Raw genomic sequence first — 19,436 nt, forward strand, 5'->3', positions numbered from 1 at the left:
AATCAGACTGTTAGATAAGAAGAGAAACACATGGATTAGGTAGCAAACTCAAGTAAAGGACATTCTTATCAAAACTAAAGAACTAAAATGGTCTTGGGCAGGACACATAGCTCAAAGACATGATGACGGATGGACTAAGAAAATAAAAGAATGGTATCCAAGAGGAGCTAGAAGAAAACCTGGAAGACAAAGGTGGAGATGGATAGATGAAATTCATGAGTTTTTGGGTAGTAAATGGATGGCCAGTGCTCAAAACAGAAGGAACTGGAAAGTTGCTGGAGAGGCCTTCATCCTGCAGTGGATTGAAAATGGCTGATGATGATGATGTCCATAGATTTACCGTTCGTAATCTGCCGTCATTGTTATACGATACAATGTATATCCTGAACTAGATAGCATAAGGTTTAATGTAAAACTAGATAGAAAAACATGTAACACTGTATTAGAAATCTGTTAGCTTAGTATTATCAATTAATTAGGAAAATTTATTAATCTTATTAAATTTCACTGTCAATTAAATTGTACTTTTTAACTAAATACATAAAACAACTTAGTTACAAACATAACATTATTAATTAATACATAACTTGATAGGAGATACAAAAGTCATATAATGTAACTCAGAGATAATACTCGATACTGAAATATATACACCGATGAGCCAAAACGTTATGAACAGCAAGTTGTAATGCAAATCGAAGAAACTCCAGGTGAACTATGGCAAGTACGTGGGTCAGGACACATGTACGTGCCGTAGTATAAAAAAGCTCAGTATCAGGTATAAAAAATACTGAGCTCCGTTAATCAGTGTTACTCTTGTTCTTCAGATGGGAAAGGCAGTGGACATAATGAGTTTGACAAAGACCAAACTGTAATGGCAAGACGACTGGGCCAGAGCATATCCGGAACGGCATGGCTGGTGGGGTGCTCATGGTCAGCCGTGGTTAGTACCTACCGAAAGTGTTCCGAGGGAAAACCAACGAACTGCCGGCGAGGTGTTGGACAACCACAGCTCATCGATGCTCAAGGTGAGCAAAGGCTCTCCCGGATGATATGTGGCAACAGAAGGGCGACTGTGGCACAACTCGCCGGTAACTGGAATGCTGGTGATGGGAGTAATGTGTCACAACCCACAGTACATCGAACCATGCTGAAAATGGGGCCCGCAGGTTGCTCCAAGTGCCCATGCTAACTACGGTTCACCGGCAACAGTGCCTACAATAGGCACGCAAGCATCGAAACTGGACCTTGAGTGGCTGGAAGAAGGTAGTCTGGTCCGATGAATCATGTTTCCTGTTGCACCATTGGGACGGCCAGGTATGTGTGCACTATAGGACAAAAACAAGCTGGTGGCAGCGGTGTCATGCTTTCGGCAATGTTTTGCTGGGATACCCTGGGTCCAGTCATCCATGTGCTGGCCACTCTGACGTCTTCCACCTACCTAAACATCATTGCCAACCAGGTACACCCTTTCATGGCAATGGTCTTCCCCACTGGCGGTGCCGTCTTTCAGCAGGATAATGTGGATGGGAAGAAGTAACCCCAGAGTAACGTATCAACTCTGTGGTAATACGCTGACAGTGGTAGAGAATGAAAAGGACCTGGGGGTAATTGTGCAGGCAGATAATGAGTTTTCTGAGCAATGCAGACAGGCTGCCAGGACAGCTCATGGGGTTTTGTCAATGATATACATGAATTTTGCTAGCAGGCATAAGGTGATTATCCCTTTGTATAAGGCAATGGTGAGGCCACATCTTGAGTACTGCATACAGGTCTGGATGTATAATTTTAGGAAGGGTGCAGAGCTGCTGGAACAATTACAGAGAAGGGCAACAAGGTTGGAGAGGAGGAACTAAGGTGTGCTCTTAATAAGAAAGACTTCAGTTCTACAAATTCAGTGTCTGGTGACTAGGCACCTACAACATAATCCAAATGCATTATTTAAGGTTTGAATGGATTGAGCAAGCTCAATGCTGATGAGATTCTTCCTCTTACTGAAATCAAACACATGACAGGGCACAAATTCAAAATGAGGAAGGATTCAAATTACCTCACATCTCTGCAGAATAGATGTGAGGTAATTTGCCTTTAGTCAGCGGGTGGTTGATTTCTGGAACAAACTTCCATCTGTTCTTGTGGAAGTTGATAGCTTAAATAAATTCAAGGAAGAACTAGACAAACTATTGGATGGAAGACAAACGAATGGGTGAAATGGGAAAATGTAGGGCGCTCCACTCTCTTGGCTGATGCTGTATAAGCTTGCTTTCTTGCATCATTTTCCACTGATAATGCTAAGATGAAAATACTAATAATATAAAATTATACTAATTGTAGTACAATGTGGTACAATTTGTAGTACATATACACAAATGAAACATGCACCTACTTTCTTTTGCTGGAAGCTTTGTTCGCTGGGAAAGCTTTACAGATGAAACTGTAGCTGGCGATCCAATAGCTTTAGCAGGTAATTTCTTCACATTTGTTTTGGTAGCAACGGTAGTGACTGCACCCTGTTTCTTTGCCTATAACATCATAAAAATCTTATAAATTGTACTCTTCAAAACTAGCTTTACAAGAGCAATTTTATATTTTAATGCATGCATTTTAGAATAACAAAAGGAAATAATATAAATTAATTTACAGCTCAGTACTCAAGTTATTGCAGCCCACCCTTCAAAAATATATAGCTTATGGGGACTGAGTAATAATACTGCACCTATACTGGCATTTGATTTAATGTCACACTTATATTTCTTATTGTGTTTACTCAATTTTAATTAAGCTTATAATGATACTGCGTGGCCACAAATAAAGTATCCCTCTTTAGAGATGTCTGAAGTACAATCTAATGGATAAAATACAGCCAAATTTCACAGGTATGCTCTTTGGAGTGTGGAAGAGCAATACATGAAAAACAAAATTAGTTTCAAAAATTGCCAATGGGAAAAGTTGTGAAATGAACAATTTGTTTATCCCATTCATGCATAAATACAGAATGAAAGAATAATGTGCTGCAGATGAGGATACTGCAGTGTTAGGAGCACAATGCCTCTCACCTTACCAAAGTATGCTTTGATTGTGAAGCACTACCACCAGAATGGAAGCAATGAAGCAGCAGTGATTGGAAGTTACAAGTGTTGCAAGCACCTGCAAAGAGGTCCAGTGACATCATGTGAAGTCAGAAAAATTATTTCACAGTTCGAGGAAAACGAATTTCTAGGAACAAAGCCAGGAAAATGATGCTGAACCAAGAACAGGCTGAGGATAACTGCAACTGCAGTTGTGTAAAGATCCAATGCCTATATAGTGGTGTACCAGTACTGGCACCATTGGCAAAACAAACCAATGCCCATGCAGAGAAAGATAGGTGAATATTCTGTATGTGACAGTATGAAAGGTGTTGCATAAGGTTTCTTCCCATACACACTCTACCATGAGAAACAATTGCATTTGGGAAGTTCCAAAACTCTACCAACATTTTCTCTCAACTACTTTCCCACAGTGCAGCCACCTCAATCACCTAACCAACTCCTTGTTCCTTTTGGCTTCAGGGATAATTGAGGACAATGTGATGGGTTGTGATTAAAATGTTTGGGGACTCAACTAATAATGATCAGAAATAAATCATAACAATAATCATTAGATAATTAGAAATAATCACTGGTAAAATAGGTCTCGCAAAATTTTCACCACGATATACAAAGGGTACTAGGAAAGTTTTGCAATATAGCTTTGTTTATTTAATTTTTTCAAAGTAATTTCCTTTACATTCAATACACCTCTCCATCCTCCGAAACCAATCTTTAAACCAGTTCTGCCAAGTTTCACTAGGGAGTAAAGCACACTCGTTGTCCCAAGCCCGTAGAAGGTCCTCATCACTGGAAAACCGCCTCCCTTTTATTATTTCACAGTTCGAGGAAAACGAATTTCTAGGAACAAAGCCAGGAAAATGATGCTGAACCAAGAACAGGCTGAGGATAACTGCAACTGCAGTTGTGTAAAGATCCAATGCCTATATAGTGGTGTACCAGTACTGGCACCATTGGCAAAACAAACCAATGCCCATGCAGAGAAAGATAGGTGAATATTCTGTATGTGACAGTATGAAAGGTGTTGCATCAGGTTTCTTCCCATACACACTCTATCATGAGAAACAATTGCATTTGGGAAGTTCCAAAACTCTACCAACATTTTCTCTCAACTACTTTCCCACAGTGCAGCCACCTCAATCACCTAACCAACTCCTTGTTCCTTTTGGCTTCAGGGATAATTGAGGACAATGTGATGGGTTGTGATTAAAATGTTTGGGGACTCAACTAATAATGATCAGAAATAAATCATAACAATAATCATTAGATAATTAGAAATAATCACTGGTAAAATAGGTCTCGCAAAATTTTCACCACGATATACAAAGGGTACTAGGAAAGTTTTGCAATACAGCTTTGTTTATTTAATTTTTTCAAAGTAATTTCCTCTACATTCAATACACCTCCTCCATCCTCCGAAACTAATCTTAATCTTTAAACCAGTTCTGCCAAGTTTCACTAGGGAGTAAAGCACACTCGTTGTCCCAAGCCCGTAGAAGGTCCTCATCACTGGAAAACCGCCTGCCTTTTAGCTTCATTTTCACATGCGGGAACAGTGCAAAGTCGTAGGGAGCAAGGTCTGGACTGTAGGGAGGGTGCTCGAGAAGTTTCAGTCCTGTCGTGGTCAAATATTCGGTGCAGGCTTTGGCACGGTAAGCTGGAGCATTATCGTGATGGAGGTACCAGGTGTCCATTCTTCACTTTGGCCGCAGGTTTTTCATAGATCCAATGACTTTAGGCAGGCATTGTTCAGTATACCACTTAGCTGTGACTGTCTTCTGCGTGTCCAAAACGACACGGTCCACAATTCCACTCGATTTGAAAAATACAGCTATCATTTTCTTCTTTACAGATCGGGATTTTCTGACAATTACGGGTGTGTCGTCATCATCAAAGACCCAAACTTTGTTTTGAGCCTTGGTCGGCAGATCGTAATAGTACAGCCAAGTCTCGTCACCTGTCACGATGTTGTTCACATACCGAGATTGTCCCTTATCAAACTTTTTTAACATCTCCCGGTACCAAGTCACACGTCGTGTCATCTGCTCTTCAGTCAGTTGATGCGGCACCCAGAGAGAACAAAGTTTCTTCACGTGCAAATGATCTTGCAGAATCGAACGAATTGCTGGTGCATTTAGGCCCAAAGTATCCTCTATCTGTTGGTAGGTCACTCGCCTGTTTTCGTCAAGCATTTTCCTCACAGCAGTAACGTTTTCCTCCGTAACTGACGTTCGTGGCCTTCCCGGCCTCTCAGAATCCTCCAGAGTGAAATTTCCCCTTTGGAATTCTCTATACCACCTGAATATCGTTGTACGATGTGGACAATCATCATCTAGTGCAAGAGTCATTTCTTCTAAGCACTGGTCTATGGTTAAACCACGCACGAAATTATACCGCAAAACTGTCCTTATCTCATTTCGTGACCACGATGCCATCGCAAGCACTTTACACTCTCACTACTAATGAATAACTGAGTCCATCGACTTGGCGCGGCGGCTACTATGCACGTATGAACATGTCTCAACATTCAGCAACAAGCAGCTTCCTGTGATTCATTGTTGCGTCATATTGCAAAACATTTTCCTAGTACCCTTTGTACAAAGAGTACTAGGAAAGTTTTGCAATATAGCTTTGTTTATTTAATTTTTTCAAAGTAATTTCCTTTACATTCAATACACCTCTCCATCCTCCGAAACCAATCTTTAAACCAGTTCTGCCAAGTTTCACTAGGGAGTAAAGCACACTCGTTGTCCCAAGCCCGTAGAAGGTCCTCATCACTGGAAAACCGCCTCCCTTTTAGCTTCATTTTCACATGCGGGAACAGTGCAAAGTCGCAGGGAGCAAGGTCTGGACTGTAGGGAGGGTGCTCGAGAAGTTTCAGTCCTGTCGTGGTCAAATATTCGGTGCAGGCTTTGGCGCGGTGAGCTGGAGCATTATCGTGATGGAGGTACCAGGTGTCCATTCTTGACTTTGGCCGCAGGTTCTTCATAGATCCAATGACTTTAGGCAGGCATTGTTCAGTATACCACTTAGCTGTGACTGTCTTCTGCGTGTCCAAAACGACACGTTCCACAATTCCACTCGATTTGAAAAATACAGCTATCATTTTCTTCTTTACAGATTGGGATTTTCTGACAATTACGGGTGTGTCGTCATCATCAAAGACCCAAACTTTGTTTTGAGCCTTGGTCAGCAGATCGTAATAGTACAGCCAAGTCTCGTCACCTGTCACGATGTTGTTCACATACCGAGATTGTCCCTTATCAAACTTTTTTAACATCTCCCGGCACCAAGTCACACGTCGTGTCATCTGCTCTTCAGTCAGTTGATGCGGCACCCAGAGAGAACAAAGTTTCTTCACGTGCAAATGATCTTGCAGAATCGAACGAATTGCTGGTGCATTTAGGCCCAAAGTATCCTCTATCTGTTGGTAGGTCACTCGCCTGTTTTCGTCAAGCATTTTCCTCACAGCAGTAACGTTTTCCTCCGTAACTGACGTTCGTGGCCTTCCCGGCCTCTCAGAATCCTCCAGAGTGAAATTTCCCCTTTGGAATTCTCTATACCACCTGAATATCGTTGTACGATGTGGACAATCATAATCTAGTGCAAGAGTCATTTCTTCTAAGCACTGGTCTATGGTTAAACCACGCACGAAATTATACCGCACAACTGTCCTTATCTCATTTCGTGACCACGATGCCATCGCAAGCACTTTACACTCTCACTACTAATGAATAACTGAGCCCATCGACTTGGCGCGGTGGATACTATGCACGTATGAACATGTCTCAACATGCAGCAACAAGCAGCTTCCTGTGATTCATTGTTGCGTCATATTGCAAAACTTTCCTAGTACCCTTTGTAATATTTTCTTATTTATTACAAAAGTAAAATAAGCAATGTACTTGTTTAATCGAGCAAATTTTGAAAAGTACCTAACATACGCATTCTTTCTCTGATATTCATTTCATCTCAGAGTTACAGAATAGTTCTATAAGTATTATAAATAGCGTCATGAGAATTATATGAAGCAGCAAAGAAATAATTGTGTTCATATATATATGCATATTTTACTTAAATTTAAGAACAAGCAAGTTTAATAAAGTCACACAAACCTTTAAACCTTTGGTTGCTGATGACTGTTTACCATCTGCTTTATTTTGTACTTTGGATATCTCCACAGCTTTTGGTGAATTTTTGGCAACTTTCTTTGTTGAAGGTGAGGTTTGTGCAGTCTTAGGAGTTGACTTTGATGGAGATTTTGCTGTCAATGAAGCAGTTCCTGTAGATGATCTTGTGACAGCTCTGGTTGTAGACCTTGTAACTGGCTTAGCTGCAGGTTTTGTTGTAGCTATATAAAAACGCAATCAAATCATTGAAACCTGTAGTTAAATTTCAATACCTGGTCTTTCTGTAAAATACAGCAGACTCTCGATTTACCGGGACACTTCAAGGTTCCAAATAAAATAAAATAAAAAAAAAAACCAACCAGAAATCATAAAATTCAAGTAATAAATAGAATAGGTATAAACAGATGTTTTGCAAGTCGTAAATAAGCGACATTATAAGTCGTCATTGTGATATTAGTGTACCTATTATCTTGCAACCCTGCTGCCTTCACAACCTCCGCTCAAAAAAAAAAAAAAAAAAAAAGACCAAATGTTTAGTTTGTTTTAGTGCGTTGCGTCAATTGTTGTGTTTCGCTGCACTGCAAAAAAGACAAATTTTGTTTTGTTATTTATGTATGTCAAAATTTTTTTTGTTTAGAAATTGCAAAAATTATGGGTAAATGCAAAAGAGTTGCATTTTCAGTTAAACAAAAATTTGAAAACGGTGCATCCATTAAATCTCTAATGAACCACTATAATGTTGGTGACCAAACCATACGCAACGTTGTAAAAAATAAAGGGAAGCATCGTATTGGACACGCGAGTAGTCCGTGGCAAGTTTTTTTTATCTATTGCCATATTTTTTTTTACACAGGTTGCTGAACATTTTCCGATACAGTGAGTCCCTGACTTACGCAACTACGGATTTACGTAAATTTTTTTCACTCAAATTTTTTTTTTAGGATTGTAAAATTTAAAACAAACAAAAAAAAATAAATAAAATAAGCAATCAATAACGACGATCACTGCAGACACAAATTGCACAAGTGAGATATGGAGTAACAAGCAAAAAAATAGGAAAGAAGAGAAGATTCTTACAATTTATTTATGTTTTTTTTTTTTTTATGACTGAAGATTTCAGTGAAGGAGCAACACATTTCACCATAATAACATAAAAACACACAGAATTCTAGTTATCGGTATTATTGCAAATACAATAAGATCGAGTTTACTACTCGTTTATAATTAGATGCACAAACAGAAAAGTCCAATAACACGCAAAGCGCAAATTGTTTTTATTGTTTTATGGCAGTGACCTCCAGAAATGTGCTTTAGCAAAATGTGAGCTCTCACAGAGTGATAATAGTGAGTTTTCACCTAAACCCTGTGAAGTTCTTTACAGAAAATTTCATTTTGACTGTTATCATGGTGCCGACTAAGAGAATAAGTGACAGCACTACTAGTAAATCTACCAACAAAAGGAAAGCCATCGATTTGGATCAGAAAATTAAACTAAATAAGGATGTATGAAAATGGTCAAACATTAACAAGTAACGTGCAGAATTCAGATTTGTTAATAATAATATAGTAGCAATATGTTACTAGTCATTCCCGAGTTACATAAAACTCGACAAAACAAGAAGTCCTGGAACGTATCTCTTACGTATGTCAGGGACTTCTGTATTTTTGGATTAACCGGGAAATCGATTACCCGGGATTTGTTTTTACCATCTATCCCGGAAAATTGAGAGTCTACTGTATATTGTATATGCAAATTAAGATATGCATTTGCAATTTAAATAATATAATTTTGTTTGTATAGTGACTTTCAGTGTGTTTAAGTTAACTATTTGAAATACAAATAATTAATAATTCAAAAAGAAAAATAATAAAATTTAAGGTAAACTATTTGAACCACTTAGACAAAAGGTAGAAGAAAACAATACTCTAAACATATTTACGAACTTTTCTGTTTTGGGGGCGAGTCAAAAATATGTATAAACACTTTGATATGCTAAATCTCAAAGTCTGAATAAATGGGAACCAGAAAAAAAGTTTAAAATATATGGAAATGTGGTGTATTACAAAATTCACATCAAATGTTCAAAATATCTGCATCATTTCTGAACAGCTAGGCATACAGTAGTGCACAAGTCAGTCATGCCCACTTCCTGTTGTATCATTATCCACAGATCCAAAAATGTTTATGGTTTATCTTTCAGGAATCCCTATATATATATAAAATATTATTAGTATAAAATACACTAAGTAGATGTTTATGCATAGAAATGAGCTAATGAAAATACAGTGTACCCTGGGAGCGATATACGTTGTGAATGAAGGGGGGAAGAAAGGAACCAGAAAAATAATTGTAACTATAGAAAAGTAACCAAATGAATTTTTTGAAGAGACGACCTAGGTGGAGATAGCATTGCAGAGTCTTTCATAATTTTTGTGTCTTCATCAGAGGTGATCCACCAAAATCATGAAAAATACAGCAATGCTCTTACTTCTGTTTCTGACATGTTCTGTATATCAAAGTACACGTGCAAAAGTCCACGTGGTAATTTCAATTTTAAATTTTGAATAAAATATGAATCTGTCAGTCCGGCCTGTAGCGGTAAGTTCTTGTCATTCAGATTTTCCTTGCCTTTGTCTTTGCTTTTTCTACTTTCATAGCGTTCCGCTTACTTCTGTAAGGTCATCCATGTTCTGTATGCAATACCTTATTAACACATTATGTAATTGCAAACTTGGTATAATGTTATTCATATTTTATTCAAAATTTAAAATTGATATTACCACGTGGACTTTCGCACGTGTACTTTGACATACAGAACATGTCGGAAACAGAAGTAAGAGCAATGCTGTCTTTTTCATGATTTTGGTGGATGACCTCTGATGAAGACACAAAAATTATGAAAGACTCTGCAATGCTATCTCCACCTAGGTCGTCTCTTCAAAAAATTCATTTGGTTTACTTTTCTATAGTTACAATTATTTTTCCGGTTCCTTTCTTCCCCCCTTCATTCACAACGTATATCGCTCTCAGGGTACACCGTATTTTCATTAGCTCATTTCTATGCATAAACATCTACTTAGTGTATTTTATACTAATAATATTTTATATATACATTATGGCTGTAGGGTACTTTTGCGATAGCAGTGACCCTGATCCATAATTCATGTTATTGTAATTCAGTCTTATCTAATCTTATTTAATCTAATTCTTAATTTTTCTTCCCCCCCCCTATAGCATATAACTTCTCTATTGTATTATTCTTGAGTCCTAGTGATGGTATTCAAAAGTGTCTCCCCAACCCAGTGAATTACTATCCATCATTCAGGATATATGCAGATAAGCCTGGACAAGTCAAAATGAACAAGTGCACTATCCTGTTGAAAATACATAATATACTTTCAACAGGACGGGAACAAGGAACCTGTGATAACAAAATATTTTCCTGCTTTGTATAAAATTACAACAATAATTTCATACAAATTACTATTGCAATTTGTATAAAATGAATAATTTTAAATGCCTTAATCTTGCAAGTTTACTTATATTTGTATTTTTCAAAAATATTCAAAAATTGCCAGGGCAATGATCTGTAATAGTACACTGAACTTAAGCTTAACATTCAAGTATTTTGGTCATAAAAGAAGGAAAATATAAACAAAGGACTGAAGTTAAATATAATTCCTGAATTTTGTTTTTTGTATGGTTACAATGGCATATAATTAATATTGCAAGTGTCATATAAATTTTACTTAATACATATTGCTACAGTAGCTGGGAAGAGTATCATTGTTTATGATGTAGTAGTAGCATAATAAGTAGTGCATCCTGTCATAGTAGTTAATATTGAAGTACAGTGCTGTAGCTCTAAAATCAAAATCAATGGTGCATAACCCACTATGGTCAGAGAGTTTCACTATCTAAGCTTTCATCCCAGAGATCACCAAATGTTTCTTTACTAATATCTTTCTCACTTACCTCCTTACTGGCCATGGATCCATGAATGCAAAACTGCAGGAGCATGGTCTGTATGATACAAGAAGTTGTCTTTGTGGCAAGACTGTGCTCACATTGTTGTTCAAGGTTTAGGCCTAAATGGTTATCAAATGAACTAATGAGACTCGTAACAGAGAAGAAAATGCATTGGATGCATATAAATTATCAAACGACTCAGAAGCCTATGGCAGATATAAGCTAGTCTGTAATCAGGTCACAAAGGAGGTTAGGCAGGCGAAGGCAGATTACAAGATCTCTTTTGCAAAAGATGATAAGAAAAACAGCAAGGATTTCTTTACTTATATAAACTCTAAAAGGAAGGGGATGAATCTGATTGGTCCACTTGATATTGATGGTTCGACTGTTGATGATCCTGCTCAGATAGCAAACAAACTGAATGAGTGAGTATTTTGCATCTACATTCACATGAGGAGTTAAGGTTTGCAAATGGCAGAAGGTTATCAAATTGTAGCAGGGTGGTTAATGATTTTGTAATAACTCAGAACAAAGTGGAGGAGAAATTGTTGAAGTTAAGCATAAGAAAGGCATTGGGGTGGATGGGATCTATCCAGTTATATTAAAGGAGGCGGCAAAGGAAGTACGCAAACCCTTAGCCATAATTATGAGAGCATCCTTGGACTCAGTGGAGGTCCCCATGGACTGGAGATGTGCAAATGTATTCCCAATTCACAAAGGGGGATCGAAGGGTGACACGAGTAATTACAAACCAGTTAGTTTAACTTCTGTTCCGGGTAAAATAATGGAGTCACTGGTTAAAGATGCATTGCAGGATCATCTAGACAAGACTGCAGCAATAATTCAGACACAGCATGGGTTTGTTAAGGGAAAGTCTTGTCTGACAAATTTGATAGGATATTATGATGTGGTTACAAAGGAACTGTATGCAAAAAATAATTTTGATAACATATATTTGGATTTCAGGAAAGCTTTTGACACTGTTGCGCATGGAAGACTATTGTACAAATTGGAGCAGAATGGTATTAAGGGTAAGTTGCTACAATGGATAAAAGGATGGTTGAGTGGGAGAAGACAGAGGGTGGTAATCAATGAGTGCTGCTCTTCGTGGACTAATGTTATTAGTGGAATCCCACAGGGTTCGGTGTTGGGTCCTCTGTTGTTTTGTATATTTATCAATGATATTGATGAAGGTATACCAGGCTTAGTGTTGAAGTTTGCAGATGATACAAAGGTTGGCAGGGTTGTTAATGACAGTAATGGCAGTGTGCTACTGCCATTACTGTCATTAACAGCAGATCTAGAAAATTTGGGAGAAGTGGCAACTGAAGTTTAACTTTGACAAATGCAAAGAACTGCATATGGGTAGAAGTAACCCCAGAGAAACGTACCAACTGTGTGGTACTACACTTAAGGTGGTAGAAAATGAAAAAGACCTGGGAGTAATTGTGCAGTCAGATATGAAGTTTTCTGAGCAATGCAGACAGGCTGCCAGGGCAGGTTATGGGGTTTTGTCAATGATATATAGGAATTTTGCTAGCAGGAAAAAGGAGGTGATTGTCCCTCTGCATAAGGCAATGGTCAGGCCACACCTTGAGTACTGCGTACAGGTCTGGAGGCCTCATTTTAGGAAGGATGTAGATTTGCTTGAGCATGTACAAAGAAGGGCAACAAGATTGGTGAGGGGAATGAAGGGATCCTCTTACCAAGAGAGGCTTAAGTTCTGCAAATTGCAGTGGCTGGAGACTAGCACCTGCATGGTGATCTGACTGAGGTGTATAAGGCCTTGAATGGGTTGAGCACGCTGAATTCTGATGGGATCCTTCCACTTGTTCAGATTACAAACCTAAGGGGGCATAAATTCAAATTAAGAAAAGACAGATGTAGAATAGATGTGCGGAAATTTGCCTTTAGCCAGTGGATGGTTAATTGCTGGAACAAACTTCCATCTGTTGTTGTGGAAGTTGATAGGTTAAATAAATTTAAGGAGGAACTGGAGAGGCATTTGGAGGGAATGGTGTGATGATTTTTTTTTTTTTCTGGCTGATGCTGCATAAGCTCATACACTTGCTTTCTTGCATCACATGCCACTACTATTACTACTACATACTTTACCACCACCATCTAAATGCTGACCTTTGCCAGCACCTCTCATACTGCACTGGAATTTATACCTGGACAAGAGTACAAAATTACTGAAAACAAGGAAACTTTCCTACTTTTTCAAGGTATGCCTACAAAATTTTTTCAAAGATCTCTGAGAACTGCTATCCCAGCAGCAGCTCACAGCAATGATTATCACACCAGAAAACTTGTGACTATGGCTCACCTCCTTGTGGACTGGATAAGAGCAAATACATACATATGATCTAAGCCAGAAGTGATCACTGGTAGCAGAAGTGGCCAGAAACAACTAAACAATGCAATAACAAACCAAATTTACTTCTAGCCATTCGCAGAGTTTTGTATCTTCACAGAGGACTATGACAGCATTCAACTAATGTTCAGGAACCATCCTGCATAAGAACAATGTCCATATGTAGCTTACTTTGATACTACTCTCATCTCTTGCCACTCTTTTGCCTTTCTGATTCCTATCCCTTTCTTTTTTTCATGTTATTGCTGTTTCCTTTGGATATAGGGTATATCGTTTCACTGCTGTCAACAACATTCATGACACAAGAGAGGAGTACAAGATGGTAGAACTTCAGTTGCTTCCACCTGACTCAGAAGGAAACCAGGTTAACACAGCTTTCTACATTCACCTGAGCTAAGAGGCCTATTGCTCAACCAAACTACAATACTGAAAATCACTCACAGTAATTGGCTTTGCTGAGAATGGCTTTTCCACATATTATACAGTAGGTTTAAAAGCCTCTTCTGGAACTGCCTATAAATAATAATAAAAAATTTACTGGACATAATGCCATAGGAGATGTGTGTGTGTGTGTGTGCATGCGCGCGCACTAGCTGAAAAACATACAGAGAGAGGAAATTGTATTTTGATGGAAGAATTTGAATGCATGAAAGGTCATAGCCCTTAAAGAAATTAAATTAAATTACAACCACTGCAAAGTAGCCCTGCTGAAAGCAGAGACAGATGGAACAAACTTTCAAGTAGTTCTACCTTTGGAATAGAAAGACCAATGTTCTCAACCAACGAGAAATTAAAATTTGGAAACAGCAAGATTTTCTTCTTTAAAAGGTGCTTCAGGGTCAATTAAAATGCCATCAAATTCATAAGAACAATCTTGTCAAATATAATAAGAAAGCCATTTGTATATTAAGAGAACATCAAGGGAAAGGCACCAACAAGAATTTGAAGGGGAGGCGTGGAGACACTGCAACAAGCACGAACAAGAAGGAAAGTATACTGAACAGAATAACCTTTGACTGAATGGTAAGGAGCCTGACATAATGAAACTGGGCTCCAAGCCCCATAAGTAACAACAGGAAGAACAACAGCTTTGTACATAAGATGAAGAGTTTTTGCACTAAATCCCCACTCTATTTGCTTAGGAATGCGAACAAACATAGTTATGACCCCAGGGGCTCACATATGGTGAGTATAGGTTCCTGAGCTGGATATCATCATTCTTCTCTTTCTTGGTGATTCCCTTCTACTCTCTCTCTCTCTCTCTCTCTCTCTCTCTCTCTCTCTCTCTCTCAGGATAACTCAATTTTTTTTTGGCTGGTGCAGCATAAGCCTCAGGCTTCCTTGCACTATATGTCTAGTAATAATAATAATAAACTTTTAAAATTTTATCTGTAAGATGAGTAATATGGAGTAGAAAAATTAGTTGATTGTCAATTTTAAGACCCAAATATTTAGTTGTCAAAAAAGGAACAGGCAGATTATTAAATCTGATGAACAGAGGTCAATTTGCAGAAAGACAACCCTTCAGTGGGTATCGCACAAAGTATAAACTAGTCTAAAACCAGATTGGAAATGCTATCTTTTTTTTCTTTTTTTTTTTTTTTTGGTTTTTAGGAGCATTAGCAACTAAGGCCATATTACTCCGGGGATATGCGGTGGTCATTCCCTGACCTTTCCGCATCCTCCGTATTTGGTGGTCATGGGCTCAAATGCTATTTAAGGCAGATTACAAAAAGATCTTGCAAAGAATGCAAAGAAAAGTAACAGACTTCTTTATTTATGTTAACACTAGAAGGAAAAGGACTGCTCAAATCACATTGGTCCACTAGTTATGAATGGTTTAATTGTAGATGATCCAGTTCAGATTGCTGAAAAACTGAATATATCTTTTGCATTCACACAAATTTTTAGAATCTGGATTCCAAAATATCAAATTCTAGTAAGGAGTTAAATGATTTTGTGATAACTGAAAGGAAAGTGGAAGAGAAATTGTTGAAATTAAATGCAAAATAAGGCACCTTAAGGTGGACAGGAGCGATGCAACTATACTGAGAGGTCTAGCAAAAATGAAGTCGGCAAACCTTGGCCATAATTATGAGAGCATCCTTGGACTTGGGGGAAGGGGAGTCCCTATGGACTTCAGATGTGCAAATGTAACCTCATTTCACAAAGAGAGACCACAGGGTGAAGTGAGTAATTACAGACCCGTAAGCTTACAGAATGGTACCCAAAAAGAGGCGGAAGACAATGATGGGGATGGACAGATGAAATTCATGAGTTCATGGGTAGTAAATGGATGGCCACTGCACAAAACAGAAGGAACTGGAAAGTTGCTGGAGAGGCCTTCATCCTGCAGTGGATTGAAAATGGCTGATGATGATGAAGCTTAACTTCTGATCAATGGAAAATAATGGTGTCACTACTTGAAGTAATGTAGGAGCATCTAGACAGAAATGTAGTTATATGGCAATCACAGCATTTGTTGGGAGGGGGGGGGGGATCTTTTCTGACCAATCTGACTGGTTATTACTATGATGCACTAACAAAGGAACTGAATTCAAAAAATAAATTTGATATCATGCACTTCATTTTTAGAAAAGCTTTTCACATCATTCCACATAAAAGACTGCTGTACAAATTGTAGAAGTGTAGCAAGAGAGAAAAGTTAGTACCATGAGAACTGAACTCTTGGATTAATGTTATAAGTTGAGTCCAAAGTTCAGTGCAAGCCCATTGTTGATTTCAATATTTACTAAAAATACTGATGAAGGTATTTGGTAAAAATACCGATCAGGCTTAATGTCTTAAGTTTGCAGATGATATATTAATGCCAGTAATCACAGAATGCTACTACAAGATCCACAAAAAATTTGGCAGCAGGGCTGAGAAATGGCAATTAAAGTTTAACACTGGCAAATGCAAGATATACAATAATAATATATCAATTGTATGGTACCACACTGAGTGTAGTGGAGAACAAAAGAGACTTGAGGGTAATTGTGCAGTCAGACATGAAATTCTCTAAACAGTGAAGACAGACCACCTCTGACTACTCATGGGGTTTTGTCAACAATATACAGGAATTCTGCCAGCAGAGATAAGGGGGGCAATTATTCTGCTGTATAAGACAATGGATAAGTTATACCCCTTTAGTACTGCATGGAAGGCTCATTTTAGAAGGATGTGGGTTTGTTGCAATGGGTGAAGAGAACAGCAACAAGATTAGTAAGCAAACAAAATAGTACCCTCATCAAGAAACACTTCAGTTCTGCCACATGCAATGTCTGGAATTTAAGCTCCTACAAGGAGATCTGATTTATGTATTTAAGGCTTTAAATGGATTGAATAAGCTAAATGCTGATGGCATCCTTCCTCTTGCTCAAACAACATATTAGGGTCATAAATTTAAATTAAGAAAGGATGGTTGCTAGATAAATGTGTAAAAATTTGCTCTCAGCTAAAGGCTAGTTGATTGTTTGAACAAACTGCCATCTGGTGCTGTAGAAGTGGGTAATTAGAGTAAATCTAAAGAAGGAACTAGATAAATTACTGAAAGAGTTGAATAGGTGATGTGGGAAGTAATTTTTTTTTTTTTTAGCTGATGCTATATAACCTTGCTTTCGTGCATCATTTGCCACTACTAATACTAACTTTATAGACTTAAGTTTCAGAACAAAAGTAGCCCAATGTGCTATTAGAACATAGTTCATTATTGAAGTACTTTTCACATAAAAACTATGGCTAGTTCAATATAAAATAACCGGTTTTTACCAGCAAAACTTGTCCAATAACCAATACTTTATTATTATTAGCCACAAGGTATAAGGAAGCCTGAGGCTTATGCTGCACCAGCCAAAAAAAAAAAAAAAAATCCCATGTTACTCAGAGAGAGAGAGAAAGAAAAGTAAAAGGGAATCAACAAGAAAGAGAAGAATGATGATATCCAGCTCAGGACACTGGGTTTGCCAAGCCCATACTCCCCAGATGTGAGCCCCTGGGATAACTTCATATTAATGTTCAGTCTATTTTTATCTAGCCTCCTCAACTGCTATTAAGCTGCATTAACAGCAAAAATAGCAGCAATGCCGATGATAGGCAGCAGTCAGTCAGTCAGCTATTACTCTCTTCCAGTAAATACATTCGCTGCAACCTATATTTGAGGGAGAGCTCATTCAATGTGACATAATTTTCAGAATTGTATTGAGAAAAGCAATACCTCCTATTTTTTTTACTTAGAAAATTTAATTCCTACACCTATGCCTTTTACATCAATTAATCCTCAATCATTAATAAACATGCTGATATTTTTACACAAAGTCACCATTTTCTATGAACTTCCACCATCTCTGATTAAGATGCTGTATTCCAATCCTGTAAAAGACCTTACTCTTGCTTCAGAGGGCTTCACAAACACTGGCTTGAGCTGGTAGTTCTGCAAAATGGGTTCCACAGAGTGCATCCTTCACCAGGCCAAAGAGATGATAGTTGGAAGGTGCAAGATCCAGGCTATGAGATGGGTGAAGAAGAACAGTGCTCCAGCTTTGCAATGGCCTTCTTTCCAGCCTTCTTTGTGCTCATGTGTCAGCATTTTCAGGATCCACTGGGCACAAACCTTGTTGTAGTCAAGTTCCTTTATGATGGTTATCACAGCAGGTTTCCCTATACCTATTGTATCTCAAAATTTGCATGTTGTGATGTGGTGGTCTTCTTTGATCAGCGTCGATCCTGCTCTTCTTGTCTGTTGTCAATGGCTGGCCACTTCAGGGCTTGTCAATAATGTCACTTTCCCCGCTCTTAAAGTGTGTTACCCAATGTCTAACTGTACTCACATCTACAGTATTGTCACCATAAACATTTTTGAAATGCGAATGGATTTTGATAGGCATCAATTCTTCCTTGGTAAGACATTCAATCACCACTCTTTGCTTGATATATCTGTAACAACCACCATTTTGAACAATTCGAGTACTGCACTCACGAGACCAATCACAATGCCACTCGGTACGGTGAAACTAGAGACCTTTAGCAACCACTCAGTGACACGCGAAATGATCTACATCGCCACATTTGAAAGCAAAATATTAGGAGGCATTACTTTCGTACTAGTCCTTGTAACATTCTGAAAATTTTTAAATAATGGTTGAAAAGAAAGTCTAGAATTCATTGCTGAAAGCAAGCACTTACTTTTGGGCTGAGCTGTAAATTAGAACAAAACTCAAAATTTTAGAAAGTTTATTCCATGTACATAACCAAACCTCAATACAATCAAAGAAAAAATAAACAGTTAATTTCATATGCCTTTACTTTCACACCATTCTTACATTAACTGCTTAAGAATGTCTGCCAATATGCATCACAGCACACTGGATGCTGTGCTGTAATGATGTATGCATCAGACTTGACAAATGTGTTAAACACAGCTGCCTGCATTACACAATGCATCCAGCAAACACATTTCATTATATCAAGGGTTTAGTGACAAACAACGTTAACTACAAAATTGAATTTTTGTTTTGAGAACTTTAGTTTTACTTTAAACAAATAAGAATGCATATAATTTCAAACACGATATGCATTGCTACTTGTAAAGTAGCTTATAGCCTAAGCTACTTTAAAAGCTAGCTAAGGCTATAAGCACATTTCCAGTAAACCAAGAAAATATCAAATTACTTTTTCTTGGTTAATTACAAAAAATGTTTACTACAAAGTGATTTTGAAGTTAACGTTGTTTGACACTAAACCATCGATATTATGTCAGTAAATTCTGCTAAAAGTTTAAACCACCTAAGTTAATATTTACATTTTAATTAATTGTTACAATGAAATGTCATTGTAACAATTAATAATAGATAATAATCTGAAAACATGTA

The 19,436-nt window shown here is 37.8% G+C and overlaps 1 protein-coding gene across 1 annotated transcript in view; it reads right to left on the minus strand.

The window, feature by feature from the left end:
• Positions 1-19,436, minus strand: part of LOC150091658 (uncharacterized) — an 89,212-nt gene that overhangs the window by 25,662 nt on the left and 44,114 nt on the right. The window contains exons 3-4 of the mRNA XM_090369153.1: positions 7,205-7,440; positions 2,387-2,522 (exon numbers count right to left, since the gene is read on the minus strand). Of these exons, the coding sequence (XP_090225279.1) occupies positions 2,387-2,522; positions 7,205-7,440 (372 nt within the window). The remainder of the gene's footprint in view (positions 1-2,386; positions 2,523-7,204; positions 7,441-19,436) is intronic.

The sequence above is a fragment of the Mastigoproctus giganteus genome, chromosome 1, assembly GCF_048544385.1.
Source record: "Mastigoproctus giganteus isolate SK-2022 chromosome 1, ASM4854438v1, whole genome shotgun sequence".
NCBI lineage: Eukaryota > Metazoa > Arthropoda > Arachnida > Uropygi > Thelyphonidae > Mastigoproctus > Mastigoproctus giganteus.